The following is a 19,059-nucleotide window of genomic DNA, read 5'->3' on the forward strand; positions in this document are numbered from 1 at the left end:
CCACGATTGCAGCCGACTTGCTTCCTCTTCGCTGCCGCAACACCTTTGCCCTATCGTTGTTGATACATAAGTGGGGGCCCCTTCCTTCATTTTTTTGGAAGCTGTAATCATTGGACATCACCTTGGGGGGACGTACGCTATAACCTGTCTTTCTCATTCCGAGCAAGTGTTGCCACGATAGCGGCGAACGCTGGAGTTCTATATGTCTAACCCCCCTCCCCCTCCCCTCCCCTCCAGTTATCATTCCGGTACATCGCTTTCACAACTGTTATTACCCTCGCCACCAGTGATGCCTGTTTCACAAGTTTCGCACTCGGCTGATTACGGCGGTAGCGCCCTTCATAGGCGTTACCAGAGCAACTTGCCCGCACCGAACGCCGACGTGAGCCGATAATTCTTTTTCAGCGTGAACGGCTTTCCGCGCGACTTTCTGGCCGTGTATTTCACGTCTAAGCACGCACCCATCACCAGTTGCCAGTTTAGGAAAGCACTGGTTGGAGGTGGAGGCAGGGGGGGCGTGCATGCACAGCTATAGTCTTCCTGCCGCTGCCAATGACATGCGCGGGGCGCTGGCGGGAAATCTAAGTGGCACTCTCGCGGCTCAAAGCGACATGGTCGAGCGGTTTGGGTTTTGGTTGGTGTGTTACGCAGACATTAAGATGTGCCAACGACGTGGAACGGAAACGGACTGCCACGTGTTTCTCCTCTTGTATAAAACTCGAGTACTTCCAGGTTTTAACTCCCTTATGGATAGACGCGTGTCGTTCGCTCGGAGGAAGAGCAGGGGGAATCGAAGGAGCGCCAGCCGGAACAGAAGCGTGAATGGGTGCGGAGACAACAGAAAAACGTTACCGCCGCAGTTTCCACCGCAAGTTTCAGCTCCCCGAGCAGCTGGGAATCTCTCCAGGATGTATGGCAACGTCGAAGTTCGCCATTTTTTCTTGTTCAGCTTGGGGGACTTTCAGAGCGACAATTTTGGCGATGCCTTTCACTTCTAAGCACGTGCTCAGAACTGGTTGCATGTTCATTAGACAAGAGTTGAGAGGGGAGGGAAGGGGCCTGGGGACGTGCGGGCTCTCACTAATGCCGTGTCCGTTATGCTCGTGGGAGGTTTAAACGTGCATGTACGTCCAACGCCCCAATGCGAACTTTCCGGTGTCCTCTGTGGACCAGCGGATTGGGTTGGTGTGTTCCGCAGACACTAAGATGACTACGACGCCGGAGGTCAACAAAGAGCTCCATGTTTGTCCACTAGAAGAAATCTCGAGTCCTTCGAAATTTTATTGGGCTAAATGCTAACTTCTCGATCGCAAACTACGAACAGACGTATTTCGTTTTGTGCATTTTGTGTACTGCGTCCAGCTTTGCAGGTCATCCTTCTTCACAGAGTGGAAGGACACCAATTTTTATTTATTGTAAGTACGTACATTGCCCACTGGAAATTATTGTTGCAGGGGGTTACACCAGGAAAAAAAAAAAACAGCCACGAAGAAAATGTAGCTGGTCCCAGCTGGTTTATGCTCCCAGCTGGGACCAGCTAAGACCAGCTGGGCCCAGTAGAATATTTAACCAGAAACCAGCTGGGACCAGCTACCATTTTCTATTGGGTTATAACCAAACTGAAATCATACATAACATCATACAAGAGCAAACTAAACACTTAATTCCAGCAGAGCATTGTAAGAAACGTACAAAGCACAGGAGTACAACGAAAGCAGTGATAATACATAGCCTAAAATAAACACGAACAACCAGGATAAATATGGATAAAGATAAAGAGGATAACTATAAATAAATAAATATAAATAAAGATAAACCAGGATAAACAGGATAAATATGTGGGTTATTTCATCAACTCAAAATGCTGTTTCAAGGGTTGTTAGAAGATTAGACTGTGATAATGTTTCAATTTTTAGCGTGTTCCAGCAGTCGTTAATACTGTTGGGATAGGAAGAGTATCTAAATACATTTAATCGACAGTTATATCTCATTTTAATGTGCCGCATGGCACTTTTTGCATCGAGGCGCGAGAGGTTCGTTTCATCTCGCTCTCCTGCGCTGGCTGGCTAGTTCGTTCGGAGCTGGAGTGACGACCTGGACGCCTGCTTTTCCCACTGTTTCACTGTTGTAGTGTTTCGTGTACTTCTGTCCCTGTTTCTTGGGGCGGCGTAAATCAAACAGTCACGAGCCAACAGCCCAAAGCCGCACCTTGCTCTTGATTCTGTCTCGACTGACCAGCCAGAGTGAATTTTGAAAATCTTATTACGGCCATCATTATCCAGAAACTGGGCCGCACTTTTCGATTCTCCAATCTTGCGTGCCTCGTTTAGCTGTTGCGTGCGAACATACTTTGGCGATCGCCGAAAATGGGTTCCAGCTTTCACCGTACGATGAGGTGTCACGTGTGGGCTTTGATTCTTGCCTGCATATTTTTGTTATTGAGGAAGTACTGTTATACGACCTCCATACTATAACTTTTAATCTAATTCGGAATACCAAGTGCTTAAATTAAATAAAAAATCCGTATTGCCCTGACGGACGACAGTGCTCATCCTTCGGATGCCGACTTGGTGGCTCCTCTGAAAAATTTGCAACGAGCTTTCTACGCACGTTCTAAGCCCTAGGCATTCAAAATATCCCCCCCCCCCCCCCTACCCAGGGATACAGGGCTAACCAGTGGCGAATCAGGGGAGGTGTGTGCGTGTGTGCGTGGAAAAGGGGACGGGGGGGGGGGGGGGGGGGGTTGACGGTTTCTCCAAAAGACGTTCAAAGCTACCAGTACTAAAAAGCCTACTGTGGGGGCCACGGTGTAATATTCTTACACCGTGGTGGGGGCATACCTCATCCCCCACCTCGCCATGAGTTCAGTCTTAATCCGCCTCTCGGTGAAGGAAGCGCTGATTACGACCTTGAGGCCTTTCAAAATGCGCGCACTCTTTACTTCGCTCTCATTGGAGGAATACGTTAACTTTACATGTAATGTATCACACTCATAAAAGTATTATAATAATAAATTATTTATTTTTAATCTCCTGCGCTGAACAATTAGGTTTAGTGAAAAGTTTTCTTTTTTAACTTTGTGCTGCTATCGGGTCGTCTGCTCAAACTTCACGGTCCGATTGCCCCGCACGAATCATGTGTGTCGTTCCGTGTTCAGCTCTTTTACGAATATTTGCTACATCGACATGCTGTGGAATGACTTGTGCTCGTTGCTAAGGCACAAATCGTGCTTTTTCAACTTCCCGTAGTAAAGTTTGTTCCTTTTTGTGATGTGCTCGATGGCGTGAACCCGAAGCGATGCTTGAACGTAGGTGGTTGGAGAGTGGGCCGCGCAAAGTGAGTTCGATGGCTATCTGTCTGTTGCTGGCTTTTATTGTTATTCGCCGCACTTGCAGACATGACGGAAGACTAATCGCCCCTCTACCGCGCGATGGTCTGCGTAGGAAACGTCGTCTGTCGTGCGAATCGTCTAAGCCTAGCTCACGGTTTCCGGAACCGTACAAGCGCCGGCGTTGTTTGGGAGCTGTCATGACGCGTTCATCGGACGCCGCTGGATACGAGAAAGCTCCCGAAGCCGTGAAGAATGAGTGAGTCACGCCTTTCTTGCGACGTGCATGTGTATATCGAGTGCTTCTATTTTGCACAGATCGCGCGAAAAATGTTTCTCATACACTTTCCGTTCAATTCTCTACCATTTCTCAGGCACGGAACTTCGCTACGGAGATGGGAAACTTTTCTGAGGGGGTTTCACTGGATGGTCTGGACTTCCGGATTACTTTACGTTTTGGCGAGCTTCGTAACGAGTAAAACAAGTACGTTTCTGCTAATATCCGGAGGTTTATTACTGTTGTGTTGATGTTGGTGACTTTGTTGATTTTGTGAGCCAGAGAATGCGTGGCGAATTTCCGCTGACTTTTTCAACACCTGTTTTCTGAAGATTCAACGTTGCCGGCAGCTACGCCGGAGGAATTCGTTGACGGGTTTTATGGCATTCCCCGTGACAAGGCAAGTTTTGAAATTCCTGTTCGCCAGCTTTTTGTAGTCGGGTGTATGCCTGATGTGCCTCTTGTTACACCTTATCCTCTTTGCAGGATATTGCGGACGAGGAGTGGTACCGCTACAGCACCGCCATCTGGAAGTTCTGGCCGTGGGTGTTACTGCAACCGCTGATAAGCCATTGCCTCTTCACCAGATATCAGAGTGTGAGTGGCACAATACGTCGAAACCGATTGAACTGTTCATATCCGCAAGCGCCTTTTTCAGCATGGTGCACAAGAGATCTAAATGCAATAGGGATGTGACAGCGTGTGCGTAGGGCTGACACCAACTCCCGTCATGCCATTAACTGCAAAGTGTGTACGGAATCAACGATTTTGTTGCGTCGGGAGTTTCGCCCCAAAAGTTTTATAGTGAAGCTTTAGTGTTCTCACTGATGCCGTTGCACGTCGAGACGTCCTGCAGGAAAGCCAACTTCCTCTGTCAATGATGATGAAGGATCGTGGATGAAGTGAAAGAAAAAACACGCTTCCTGCGGCTGGAATCAAACCTGTGTCCCTCGCGTTATGAACCCGGCGTCTACGCGATTACTCCATTTCAATACGGTCGAAGCGAACGCCAGGCAGCAGGTGCCGATTCACGCCGTACACCCCAAATTCAAACGTTATTAGGCCTACAGGGTGCAGATGCGAAAGTTGCTGTGGGTATTCTGGAAAAGTGGTGCGTACCTCCGGAGTAGCGCTTACTTGTAGTGTGGGATTGGCCAACCAAGTAATTCATCACGAAAAGGCTTCGCGTTCAACCATTGTCATCATTAGACAGAGGGGTGCATGAGCACTTTAGGGTTCCGGGATCTCATCTGTCCAGTGTCGCTGGGCATCATGCAAGCAGGGGGACCACCCGTCCCGCAGCTTGCGGGACTGTCGCATCGAGGGCTGTCCCATGTCCCGCAAGAGATACAAAAATCCTCAAAAATGTCCCGCATAATACAAGGTCTATCGTGAGGTCACCAAGTACAATCTCAAGTTTTGCTGGTGAACAGGGAGATGCCCGCGTTATGTCTTGGGAAGCGTGCATTGCCACATCTGTGGAGCGGCGCATTTCATCAGTCACGGCACGCAGAGACACGTGCAAGGCCAGGAAAAAGCTTCGTGAGCGAATGGTGTCTATTGTGGCTTGCTATGTGACATGAGTTAACAGTGCGGTGGCATTCTTCAAAGAGGGAGCTATAAAAGCTGCAGTGGAGCACATCGGAATCCCCCTGGTGCCGAAAACAAAATGGACAACCACGGGCCAACCTTTATAGTTTGCGGCAGCGCCAGAAGGGAGACACTTACTTGCACGAAATGCATACAGTGTCGCAGACCCTCCACATTGCACGAAATCTCTTAAAAGTTATAAAATGATTCATTGTAGCTAATTTCTCATAGTCGATATTTCCTGTCCCCCCCCTGTCGTATCCCACATTTCGTTAGTAGGAAGGTGGTACCCCTACGCACAAGTCAAATGAAACGTACCCACTCGCGTAGGGGAATTGGCCAAGAGAAATTTGTTGCGGTCATGAAAACCGATTAGGTAAGATGAAATAGGGGAGCAAGAAATGATTTAGTCCAAGGAAGAGAAAAAAAAAAAAAGGAAGGGTGAGTGGGAAAATGAAATAAAAGTCAACCTGCTCCGAATAGTTCGGGCACGGCCGACGAGCCGTCCCTGCAACAAATGAACGGACGGCACGACACGCATCCATACGGTGGCAGCCCAGCTTCTTTGTGCTCCCAAAAGGCAAGAGCACTGGGACGAGACAATGGTAGACCCGGGCGTCGCGAGCGAGTCTCCGGCGGCCTTCTCCAATTGTTGCTGTTGTTCCTCGCTTCGAGACGCACGCCCATATGGTAGACTGGCCAGAAATCGGGGAATTTGAGAGATTATTGCGGCCGAGTTGATTAAAACTGATAAACGAGAGCGAAGCACATTAAAAGAAAAAGAAACACAGAAAAACAAAACCAAAACGAATAAACAAGATAAACGTAAGGTACTGGCAACAAAAGCTCAAGGGAAACACTTGCGAATGACTGCTTCGCACTTCTTATAGCTTTTACGTTGAGCGTTTTCTTAACCTTTCAGCTCAACCCGCTGCAGTGGCTCTCAGTGGCTAAGGCATTGCGCTGCTGAGCACAAGGTCGCGGGTTTGATTCCCGGCCATGGCGGCCGCTTTTCTGATGGAGGCGACAAGCAAAAACGCCCGTGTGTGCGAGATTTCGGCGCATGAGATAAAGATCCCCAGGTGGTCAAAATTAATCCGGAGCCCTCCACTGCGGCGCGCCTCATCGCCTGCGTTGCGTCGGCGCGTTAAACCCTACAATCAATCAATCAAACAATCAATCAATCAAGGGAAACACTTGCGAATGACTGCTTTGCACTTCTAATAGCTGTTACGTTGAGTGCTTTCTTAACCTTTCAGCTCACCCAGAAGCTCGCGGTCCACTGTGCCCAAAGTTCTGAATTTTACTTGAGTTGGTATTTTGATTTATGTATACCACACACATTTCACCGAGTGTAAAATCCCAAGTCCGCTCCCCCCCCCCCCCCCCCCCCCTTTTCAGAACAAAACAGTATGTAGTTAGAACATAATGGGAAGATAATTTGCATTGAAGAGAAGTTTTATGCAGTACCCTAGTGGCACAGAAGCAATTTATGCAAATTTCATACTCCAATGGGTCACCTTCGAGGGGTAGAGTACCTTTGGGGATTTCATGACAGCTGATTATTTCTGGTGGATCTAACACAGAAACAGAAGCTTCCCGGTAGAGCATAGGGACGCCAGAAAAATTCGTGTCGAACCTCCTTAAAGTGAAGCACTCGCTGAGTGCGCAATCAAGAAAGCACTGACGCACACGTTGCATTCACTACTGCAGTGTCAAACAGAGTGGGACCAATTTCTACCCTATGTGTAGCTTCTATGTGTAGCTTCTTTGTGTAGGGAATCCACCGGCTTATTTGGACCACACTGTTGTGACAACATGAGCGTGACAATGTAGGTGCCATGCTGTACGTAGTGACAAATTTTTATTGAAGCCAAGTGCACATAATGTTCTGTTATAACATTTTTCCACTCTAATTGTTTTGTCTTGAGCAGCCTTTGAAATGACCTGGAAGACAAAATGCAACTTGGTTTACGAAAGAAATGTGATTCCATAACACACTCGAATGCATTCCAGCTCTCAAAGTGTCTTTTGAACCGAAAATAAAGAGAGAAACATTTAAAAACTTGCAAGTTCCACGCTTCATGACATCAGGAGTGACATACCTAGAGGAGGAATACTAAAAACAGAATTATTAATATGTTAACTGCACGTTAGAATTAAAGTGGTACAGCCAAAGTAAAATAGATTGATTGATTGTGGGGTTTAACGCGCCGACGCAACGCAGGTGATGAGAGGCGCGCCGTCGTGGAGGGCTCCGGATGAATTTTGACCACCTGGGGATCTTTATCGTGCGCCGAAATCTCGTACACACAAGCGTTTTTGCTTTTCGCCTCCATCAGAAAAGCGGCCGCCGTGGCCGGGAATCGAACCCGCGACCTCGTGCTCAGCAGCACAACGCCTTAGCCACTGAGCCACCGCGGCGGGTAAAGTAAAATAGAGGCATCGCTACAATGTCATGGTCATGTTTTTTAGCGGTGGTGACGGTTATTGGCTGCCAGTCGCTCAGACCAAGTCCCTGTGACTTAATACGGACCTGGGAAGAAACTGGCTGTTGAATTACCACAGTTTCATGTGGTGCATAGATTACTTCTTCAAAGTTAGCGTTAAAATTTCCGTCATTGTTACCTAAAAAGAGCAGTCCTTTTTTTTTTTTTTTTGAACGCAATTCGTATTTATTTCTTCATTTCCTTCTCCAAATGTGTTCTAATGGCACCCAGTTGATTACTTGTTTATTTTTTCATCTCTTTCCCTCTTTTCCTTTCCAGTGGCTACCATGCTTCTACGCTTCGTACAGCACATTTTTCCTGCTCTTCAACGTTGGCTGGCTGACCACCGTGTCGTTCTATGCACTCTACGTGGCCTTTTTTGTCTGTGCGAAGTTCCGAAGTGTATCAGCGTGCTACTTACTTGGCCTCGCCGTTGTCCTCCACTCTGCATTTCCAGTGCTGACATTCCTGAAGGTACGTTCCCATTCATTCGAAAGCTTTATGACAGTAAAGACGGGAGCACTCGCCACTCAGTATATGTGGTATTCGTTAAAAAGTTTAGGTGTCAATTTCTTTGCTTGGCAACACTGGAAACGGCCACAGGCATTGCCGATGCACCATGGACATGGCGCGACTCGGGCCACTGCGCAAGCAAGCCAAAGAAAAAAAAACACCGGCGTGCGTTGTCTGCTCCGTTTCAACCCGATTCTCAACGGTGGTGTCAACAGAGATGTTATTAATTCCACTCATACTGGACTCGAGGCATTACTGTGTGTTTTGTGGGGTAGAGTTTGGAACGTCCAGCCCACATCATGTGCTTAGCACGGACAAGTACCGCCATCCCGCGGAACCCGACGTAACCAGTGACGGTACATTCACATGGCTGCCTGCATGCGTGCCTCGCTATTGAATACAGGCTATACGCAGGGCGGTCTTTACTCGGCTGTTCCTCTGCGCAACGCAAAACGCACCTTACTGTGAATATTTTGAACACGCCACGAGTCGTTTCAGTAATTTTTCTGACTTAGTCTGCTTATAAATTACTGCAGTGACAACAAACAAACTACACGAGAACAGGCAGGCAATGTCACTCGTGAGCGCAATCTCCTTTCAAAGCGCGTGCGCTGACATCTGGGGCCGTCGCTTCGGCGGAGCAATACACTCCACGAGCTATTGCCGTTCTTAACTTGTCCCCGAGTATAGTGATGGCCTGGATTGTGCGTCTGGTGGGTGTACTCCCCGATGACGCTCAATCATGGTGCTTTCTGTTTGCGGTAGTTCGTCGTGGTATCTGTAAATGCTTGCGTGGAAGGCACGGGCAGATCAGGGGCTTTTGATGAAGCAGCGAAAGACAGTGAACACATTCAACCGTTTGTGTGTCGCTGCCCGATTGGGTGGTAAACAGAGCTTTGTCCTCGTGCCCTCTTATTTCGAGATGCCGTGATGTAACTACCACACGGCTACAGGCAACTGTGCGATCAAGTGTTGTCGAGGAGGGGTTGTACTAAACGTACTAGCTGTGAGAGTGGGCCAGCCACTTGCCAGAGTGCACTGCACGTATGAAGTGGCACACAGTCCTGCGGCAACTGTCACAAAGCTTTTGTCCGTACGTACCTGTGTATTTCGCAGTCAGCTGACGATTTAGTCAAAAGAGGTGGTGACGGGAGTCGGCGCCGGCTGAGATAGTGTTCCTTACTTAGAGGCTGCCCCTGTCTGCGCGGGACACCTAACGGCCTTCTGAAAACACTTGGCATTTTAACAAGAATTCATCCTGGTTTGAGGTTGGAGCCCTGTGTCAACACTTGCCGAAAGCAGATACTCTGTTGAATAGGGTAACCAGGAGGCTAGGGTCGTTTATGCGGAGAAAATGAATTTCCCTCACAATAACAGATGCCACTCTGATTAGCTGGGTAAAACAACCGTTGTACCAACTCTATGCCTGTTGCATGAAACGGCCGGGACGCTTTGGGAGAATTCGAACATTCTGGTGCATTTGTAGTGCTTGCAACTTTTAATTCCTCAGTGCCTGGTTAAAAAGCTCTCTTACAAACCCAGAAAGGCCACAAACCGCTTCCTTATTAAATTCAACAATTCGTGAAATGAAGGAACGTTGTACATATCAAGTGCCTGTTGGGGAGTAGAATTTGCTAATTTGAGAAGCTTGTGGTGTTGACGCTTGTAAAAACTGACTGGGTGCATATCCGACACACGGGCTTTTTTGTTCCTTTTGCTGTGCAGCCTATCTATTTGTACCACGGAAGTGTGGACACCTTCCTCACCCAAGTCGGGCTTTCCTGGACAGCAGCCCGGTGCCTTAGCTATGCCGTCGACGCAATAGCCGTATCCGAAGCCGGTCCGGAGATTGGCACGACGTTGGCTTATGTCCTCTACTTGCCAGCCCTGTTCACGGGGCCTTTGCAGAATTACAGCGATTTTGTTTTGCAGGTAAGAAAAGGCGCCAGGGCCTCTGAGCAGCCCGTGTGACTAGTCGGAACAGCAGAGGTGGAAAAAGAACCTTTGAGGGAGTTGTAAACAATGCGTCGTCACTTTGTCTCTCCACAGTTTTGGAGTTTGCAGCCAGTGTTGCGAGTTTTGCCAGGCCACTAGTCTCTTTCCCCATGCAGAGAGCACGACACTCCAGCTTTCCTTGCCCGATTGCACTTGTGGATGGATTGTCTCATGTCGGCTGTGCTGACATGCTCAGCTGTCTCTACTAGGGTGACACTTAAAGGGCCGTGCAAACAAACAAAAGAAAAAAACTCCCGCATCATCTCCACTAGCGTGAAACCTGGGGAGAGGCGAAGCATGCAGTGTATAAGTGGCGCCTTGGCGTTTTCGCCAACAGAGATGAAACCATTGTGGGGTACAGGTATATACAGCTTTGCTGTAAAAGTCTCGTGTCTTTGAAGCATGGAGCTCTCTAGTGCAAGACGTAAGCGAGTGTACCGGTGTTTCTTTGGTACGCGTTACGTTCTAGTGCGAGGTGTAAACGGGTTTCCCGGTATTCTAGTACCGTGACGACAAGAGGCGACGATTACGACGACGACGACAGGAGACACCAACGGCCCTAGCCCCAAGTGGCTTTGCCCCTAAAACACCCTGGGGCTTTTTAGGAATGTATGTAATAAGTAAGTCGAACTAGCAGGGATGAAAAGGGGCCCTGAACAAAGTTGTAAATGCTGCACAGGTAATCGCCTTGTCAGGCCGTGGTTTCGGAGCTTGTAGTCCATCTTGCTTGTTTTACCAGGCAAACTTGTGCGCATTTTTTTCCCCCATGTGGGACATGGAATTCAAAATGTTCCGTCTCTCTTGCGCAATCCCTCTTGCAGATTGTGTGCTGTAGGCTGTGCTGACATCATGCTCGCAAGTCTCTAAGGTGACATCTAAGGAATTACAGATGCAAGTGTACCCCGCGTAAAGTCAGCCCAATCAACAGAGGCTCAGTTGCCTGTCACAGTGGCTAAGACGTTGATTGAGTCTGTTCATGTCTTGGCCACAGCGTCTGTGGCGGAGGCATGAACAACACACTCGGGGCAAGACGCGGTGTGTTGTTCCCGCTGAAAGTCTAGAACTCGGCCACAGACAACGAGACATTATCTTTTAAGTGCAGAGCACTTTAGGGACTCGCCTTGTCGTTGTAGCTCGCTCGCTGGGCCCAATAGAGCCACACAGCATTCTGTCATCGTGGCTGTCGTCGCGGCGTAACCCGGAGGCTTTTAAACGGACACTGAAGTCATTTGTAAACATTGCGGGATTACTAGCGCAAATTGCAGTCCGGAGTCCATAGGCCATGTTTCGACCACTCTGAGCGCGTTTACGCGAATGTATTTAGTAGAAAAATCAATTCGAAAATGCTGTCCTCTTCTCTGCACCCTCACCCATTTTCTGTGGCGTTTTCGTGTGACGTCAGCAGGAGATGTGCTGGCAATTGGCTGCGCTACTGCATGGCTCGCCGACCTTTCGACCGAGGTCGGCGAGCCAGCCTTTTCGACCAGTTTCGACCAGCGTTTAGTCCGCCGGCCGCCGATGGGTCGTCGCAATTCGCTCGCTCAGTTGAAACTAAGCCACAACACGTTTCTGAATGGAAGAATGTGCCTTTCTTTACTTTGTTAGTTCGTACACTGTATCAAGCTCCGACTCCGGGTCGCTCCACGCAAGCGCTGCACAAGGGCACATGCGACGCTTCGCTGACTTTACGCTAGTAGGAAAATCTAATGCCACTTGAAGGCGGGACAAGAGTCAGCAAAGTCAATATAGGTACTAAGGAAATAAAATCAACTGAAACTTTTACCGTACAGCGTAAAACTAGGGAGCAGGAAGCACTTTTTTACGCTGGGTGAACAAGCACAGCGGTCAGCAGCACGACCACACATCTGCGAACGCTTTTCCATCTAAGAAATGCAATTGCTAGACCTGAGATATTGTGGAAGTTTGGGTGACGTTTACTGCACGAGCGCTATACAACAAATAGTCACCTAAAGTACTTGAAATGCTAAAACTAAATAAAAGTGTAAACTTGTTGTACATTATATACCTTATATATCCCACTTGGGCAGTGTTGGCTCGTGGCCGAGTGGTCTAAAACGCTAGGATTTTTGTTTTGCAAGTCGCAAGTTTGAATCCCCGAGGGCACATGCTTTTTTTTTTTTTTTTTTTTGTAAGTTGATTTTTTCACTTGCGGCCGATGTTTTCTAACCTGAGTTCACCATTTTTGGGCCGTAACGTTCACTCCTCTACGAGCAAGTTCGCAGAACGCGCGCAGACTTACACTGACGCGCTAGCCAGTTCTCGTTGGCGTGCTGTTGCCACAAGCACTGACTGCTTGCGGGCAGTGGGCACAGGCCAGAATCAGCACACCCTTGGCCTGGTGCGAACATGCTTTTTACGATTCAGGTGTGAGTGAGGCAAGCTCCAAATATGTGGGAAAAGCTCATGGCATTTGAGCGTTTGCGGTGACGCGGAGGGCATTCATCCACTGCGTGTGCCTCGGCTAGTGATTTCTATGATGCCAAGCCGTCCTGGGAGGCTTATCTAGGCATATTACAGCCGACAACATGGCAGAAGCGCGGTACGACAATTACTGAAATATCGAGAATGCCCATCCAACGCTGCCGTCGGATGTCAAGCATGTTGTTTTATAGAACCGAAACGGAAACTTGTTTGAATGCTAACCTTGGACATCGTCCAATCACGGTGGCACCTCCTCCCGACGTCACAGCCTTTAGTGGGTGCAGCCGCCACAGACCGCGCATGGTAGTTTTTCTTCTTTCCCGCTTTATAAAATAATTACCGACTTATCAACCGGATAAACGATCAAAAGTGTGGTAATTTGAGCCAGTCTACGCAGTGCAAGCAAAACCGGAAGCTTGAGAAATTCACTTCAGTGTCCCTTTAAAGCCAAGTGGTTTATATTCCATTGGGTTTGTTTATTTATGTTTTTCTTTTACCGCCTGGCTGGGCCAGTCTGTGTTATCTGTGTGCCAAGGGAAGCGTGTGTTCCATTCTTTATTTCTATGCCGCACGTGTTATCTCTTTCTCTTTTGATAGGGAGGGCGTTTCCAACTAACGTCAACAGCCTAGAATAATCTTCTTTCATCTACAATGTTCTGGATGTAAATCGACGGTTCGAGAAACACTCGCACCGAAAGATAAAAACAGCAGACGCTGCAGTATTCGACTCACCAACGCTTGACTGGGCACGCCACTTTGTTGGCTGCTGCTTTGCCGCCTGTGTATTCTTTGAGTTGTTAGGGGAGCACAAGTTCGCTCCAATAAACTTGTTTTCCTTGAAGAAAACTGCGTCATCTTTGGCTTCGTGACAGTATAGTCATAAGCTTTCCACACTCGTGAACCGCTGGTGCTTGTCATATATCTCCCTGTTGTTTAGTGCAAAGAGAACTGTAGGTACATTTGAGGCACAATATACGTAATTAACCGACAGCGCTCGCGTTTATTTAGTTAGAAACGCTCGTTGGATTGGTTTTTATGGTAGTAGGCAAAAAAAAGTGTCAGTGCAATGCCGGCACGTGCGGGAGGAAAAGCAAGTTCAAAAAGACAGGACTCCCGCTTGCGCAGTTTCAGGCAGGGGGTACGTGCCCATTGCGGAGGCGGGAAATCTGAATTGCATTAGGTGATGGCAGTGAGCGGATAAACGGTGCCACATCCCATTGTGGTGAATCGCTGCTCTGCACTTGCGACAGCTTTCATATTGAGAGGAACGGCTTTAATTTTTTTTTACTATAGGGTTGAAGACAGGAGCGGTGTAGTGATTTAGAGGCTGTCTGGTGTTGGTGTCTGTCTCAGGCAACTGGGGACGTGCAGAGAAAGCCCTCAAATAACACTGAACATATTAGTAGCGCATGTTGCCCATTTATAGACCAGGAGGTTGAGGAGTACTACAAGTGCTAAAGTTGTGTCCCACCCTGCGTTTTTCAAAGGGAAAGCACCTTCGATATGCATTTGGTCGGCTTTTCTGTTCACTCAGCTCCATCAGAGCACATGACCACATTTAATAAGTCATTTTGTGATCAGTCTTTCTGTGCTTGACTTTGCTTCTCAGGTCGGTCAGATCAGTCACTCTGGACTCACTGTCATACCTTTTTGTTATTCTGTGGCTCTCAGCTTGATTTTCTTTAAAAGTTTACTTCGGCTAAGTAACATGCCTCACATTGTCAGCGGCATGCTTTGAGCCTTTCTGGAATGAAACTATGTGCTGCTTTTGTGCACGCAGCAATTCAGGGATTACAAACTAATGTACGAAGGGTTTATTTAGCACTGGATTTCTACAAATGTGGCTCTATGTGCTGCAATCAGAGATTCAACTCGTTTTTGTCTCTGAAGCGATCAATTTTTTTGCTTTCTGTTATCTAGCTCAAGAAACCGAAAGCCCCTTGGTCACGCCGAGAAGTTGTCTATCCCGCAGTGCAGCTCGGATTGTGCGTACTGTACTTCTTCGCCCTCGAAGCCCTTCTCCACTATTTTTACAGGTGAGGCAGTTGTGGACCATGCGCATGAGTTTGACAAATAGCTTGGAGGAGTGTTTATTTGCTGTCAACACGTTAGTCCTGCAGGCAACAGAGAACGTGTAAAGTATAATGGATTGTAACAAAATGGAACAAAAAACCGTGGTTTGTATTTACACTTACAACCGTTAGTCTGCATTTAGACCTTTCGGTTGACTACGATGTTTTGGGTTGTTCATTTTCGAATAAAACCAGATTTTGCCAGATTTTTGCACCCCGAACATGTGTCAGGAGGATCAGGTTTTAAACCCGGTTTCTCCCTGAATGGACAAACAATGGCAGCATCTCCACTCCGTGGATGATGGCGAGGGTGCGGAGTACGGGAACTCGAAATGACATCCGATTTGCACCCCAAGTTGACATCTGATTTGCGCCCTGACCGCCATTCGATTTTAGCCGTGAGTTGCACCTTGATTATTCCCAAAATGAAACTGCAACTCGCGGCTCAAATCGAATTTCGCTTGATGGCGGTGTGCGCACGGATGGTTGCGGACGGACACTGGGAGGTTTTAAGGTACTCTGCACCGTTACAGGTGAGGGAGCGAGCCGTTTGACTCTCGGGTGCCAACTCGCGGTCGCAGCCTGGTGGGTAAGACGACTGACACTAGCTCTGTCTGGTCTACCAGATGCAGGCTCGGATCCTGCCGGTGCCTGTGTGATTTTTTGCGATTGTAAATGCTATGCGCAGGGACGCGGACGGACATTGGGCGGTCGTAAGGTGCTCTGCACCTAATAGCAATCAGCACAATCGTGCACTGACAGTTCTCAACCAGTACTTGCTGGAAGTGACCCCACAAACGCAGCTTTCAAACTCATTCGGTATTGGCATGACTCTACTGTCGCTACCCCAGCAGACTGGCAGATGCTGCGCTGACGTTGCTGTGCCTAGCTAATAGAAGCAGTAATGTCGAGAGAACTTTTTCCCGGCTGTGATACGCCCAACAGTCGGACAGGTCTCAAATGGAGGCCAACATGTTGCACATGCTGATGATGATGTATGTAAACAAGGATGCGTAAAAAGTCGATGACCAGCTTTTTGTGAATAAAACGTTTCATTACTTGGAAGTTATCAATGCTCTTTGAGGTCGTCAATACTGATTCATTTCCCTAAGAAACGCCCAATTTCGGAGAGTACTGTATTTGCCGAAAAATCCTGACGTCCACACTGTAACCAGCTTGAAACAAACGCCAGTTTTAACATGTTGATGGAGTTAAGCTCCAGGTACTTTCTGACAAAATAAACCTAGTGTATTGCTTAGTACATGTGTAGATCTAACCCGAAAAAAAACCCCGAATTTCGGAATGGTTCTGCAAAAACCCCGATTTCTCCCCTGTTATCAGTTTTTTGAAAAATAGCACCTGATTTTTTTTACCCCCGATTTTAGAAAAAAATATGAAACCCAGAGATGAACAACCCTAATTATTTCGGGCATTTTGTCGTAAATTATGAAAAATTGCTAGCACTGGAATTCGCATTACTCCCGCCCCGTAATCCTGCAATGCTTTCAAAGCCATTTATTAAAACTAGCTGAAGACCAGACATGATTGTCAGGGGTAGCACAGTAGACTCACTAAAACAAGCTTGTTTGAGACAGGCAAATGCTTTCACTTTCTGGTAGTAGGCAATCAAAGACAAAAAATATTTTGTTGTTACGAGAACCCTCGGTGAAGGTGTAGCTTTTGTCGATTTGCTTAGAGTTTATGCGACATGTCTTTTGATCATTTGTGGGTCTTGTGTGTGTGTGTCGTCGGCTGTGCCAGAACTGGCCGACTGTTAAGACAGACTACAGCGCCCCATGCCACTGAAAACAACCCTTGTACGAGACTTTTATCAGACCTGTTACGTTAGGCAGATCTGCTTGCCGTGTATAACTTTGTATAGGTTGGGATTGACAAGCTGTCTGGCACAGTCGTACAAAGCGTGGGATGTACGGCGGTTGCAACTTGGTAAGAGACTATTGTTTAGTCTTAATGTACAGACACAACTTAGTTTAAATGGCACAGAATCAGAGAAGATACTCATTACACAGGTCGGCCAACTATACGTTCTTTACCCCCTTACCCTTTGGCGGTTGTTTTTTTTTTCTTTCTTTTTTCTCTTTTCAAGTGCGCCCCGTTGTGTAAAATTTTTGTATTACAGTCCCTGCTTATGAAAAAAAAAAAACACTTATCATGTCTTAATGCCAAACGCCAGTTTTAACACGTTTATTTGGACTATCTTGGTCCATCTTGATTACTCTTGAGGCTGATGTAGATTTGTTGTCATTCTTTCAGCACTGTTGTACTTATCCATTTTAGCCATTGTCACCACCTTTTACACTTGTTAACATGATTATACCTAAGTTGACTTTTTGATTTTTTGTTTTGTTGTTGTTGTTGTTTCTGCTTAGATAAGACTTGTATAAATTTCGCGTGGTTTGCTTCAAATAAACAGTTGGAAGTTGGCGCCTGTATATGTCTTACCTCGTTTCTTTCGTCTACGTCTAGTTTGCGCCACGTTTTCTTCTTCCTTAAAATCACTTATCGTGCCTTGAGTTGCCTCCATAAGAGGGGTGGAATCAGGATGAAGCAAAAGTTTCCACAGAACTCTGGTGTGGCAGCAAGAACCCTCATTCGCAAACCCTTGATGCCATTTTTAGTTCACCGTGGCGGCTGGCCGCTAGGAGGACCGGTACTGGAAAAAGGTCCATTGCCAGTAAGATTGGTTTCACTTTTGATTTCAATCAAATCTTTTGCATAGTACAGGTTCAATGAGAAATTTGTTTGCGCCCGCTGTTACTGTCAACGTCCATTTATGTACGGCACAACCGGCAGCAAAAGCCCAAGATTACTGACGCAGTTTGCTGCATAATTTGTCTGATTGGCTACCTGATCCATCACACTCACGCTACCTGACTCACTCTCCTAGGTTGCAGCGCCTCCCTTGCTTGACTGACATTGTTTGGTAGTCCCTCCTAATGATGTGTCACATGCTCTATTTGCATCACAGAAGATTGGGAGGCAAACAAGAGGGCGAAATGCCAGTTTTAATTGTTTATTTCCTGGCAAAGGAAGTGTCGTTTGCCATCGAGCAAAAGCTGAAACAACCGCGTGGAAGGTGGGGATTTTTTTTACTTGAAAGGAAGTCGTATACTACAGACTTTGTGGCCCCTTATTAAAGGACCGTGCAGACGAAATACCAGTTTCGTTCGTTCAAGAGACTTTCAGGTCCCGATAAAAATATAGTGCCAGTTTTTAACGCAAAATTCTAACTAACAACAAAACAGATGATGCATAGGGGACCGACCAACGCCATCCCACCAAGAAATGTCACTGTACGATTGTAATGCTGCCTCTGGCTGTTTCACTGTATCACCTGAATGCTAGGATAATGCTGCGTTTCTTGCGTTTCCTCTATTGCATCACTGTTGAAGTCATGTACTAGTGCAAAATTTGAGATTTCTGAAATGTTTCGCGCGTTTTTTTTCCCCGGTTCATTTTAGTAATAGTCTTTTGAGACCACAATGGAGAGAGTATACCTCATTTACACGACTGTAGGTCGACCTTTTTTTTTTTTTTTTTTAAATTTCACAATCCAATGTTGGGGGGTCGACAGAATCGAAATCAGACCGTGTACCACTAGTAATGGCAAGAGAAACGAGAAATCGGGGGTGCTACGAGGTGGGGACAGTTTTGCATACTTGTTTCCATGGTTATGGTCAAAGCGTGGCGTATTAATTTACATTTCTGGCATCAATAAAGGTGATGCCAACTTTGAAAATGGGCCTTCCCGATCTGTGCCCTTTGTCCACCATTTTTAGAGTGACTGACCTCCCACCATCGCGTTCAGAAGTGTACTGAACAATGTGATATGATTGTGGCTGTGTTAGCGCCGTGCATTGAATCAACGGGTTCGCTAATACTCATTTTTTTTATTAGAGAAGAACAAAACGCTTCTTGAATGCGAGTAATTGAAGGAAATCACAAATTGTACTCACAAATTAAAGGAAATCGCGAGCGCCTGCTTCCGTCAACCGCCATGTTGTTTGTTTTGGTATTGTGCGGCAGTGGCTGCTGCTGGTTGCTTCGATGGTTGTCATCTTGCAGTGAATGTGTTCTCATAATTGTGAATAAAGTTTCCCGCTCAACCCACAGCACATGGTTATTCCGCATGCTTTTACAAAAGCTTTTCTTTTTTAACGTCTTCTGCGCGCACCACAAAAGCACGGCTCTTGTGGGAGCATTGATCATTGATGAAAGAGCCGCCGAATGGGGGGTATTGGTGGTTGACGGAAGAGCTTCTCTTTGTGATATGATTTTCTAGTCAGCGCTCGCTTTTTTTTTTTTTTTTTGAGAGATGCAATTTTGGGGGGG

At 47.1% G+C, this 19,059-nt stretch overlaps 1 protein-coding gene across 2 annotated transcripts in view; it reads left to right on the forward strand.

Annotated features, from left to right (window-relative positions):
• The first annotated feature begins 3,096 nt into the window (after positions 1-3,096).
• The window catches only part of LOC144150177 (protein-cysteine N-palmitoyltransferase HHAT-like protein), a 51,583-nt gene continuing 35,620 nt past the window's right edge, over positions 3,097-19,059 (forward strand). Inside the window, exons 1-8 of one of the 2 annotated variants that reach the window (XM_077682021.1) lie at positions 3,097-3,336; positions 3,396-3,587; positions 3,703-3,812; positions 3,938-4,005; positions 4,092-4,202; positions 7,964-8,158; positions 9,923-10,129; positions 14,555-14,670. In XM_077682021.1, coding sequence (XP_077538147.1) covers positions 3,529-3,587; positions 3,703-3,812; positions 3,938-4,005; positions 4,092-4,202; positions 7,964-8,158; positions 9,923-10,129; positions 14,555-14,670 — 866 coding nt within the window. In that variant the 5' untranslated portion in view covers positions 3,097-3,336; positions 3,396-3,528. The remainder of the gene's footprint in view (positions 3,337-3,395; positions 3,588-3,702; positions 3,813-3,937; positions 4,006-4,091; positions 4,203-7,963; positions 8,159-9,922; positions 10,130-14,554; positions 14,671-19,059) is intronic. The other variant, XM_077682020.1, reaches the window with a different exon arrangement.

This window comes from Haemaphysalis longicornis, unplaced genomic scaffold (assembly GCF_048455015.1).
Source record: "Haemaphysalis longicornis isolate Haplotype H1 unplaced genomic scaffold, Haemaphysalis longicornis Haplotype H1 scaffold_8, whole genome shotgun sequence".
NCBI lineage: Eukaryota > Metazoa > Arthropoda > Arachnida > Ixodida > Ixodidae > Haemaphysalis > Haemaphysalis longicornis.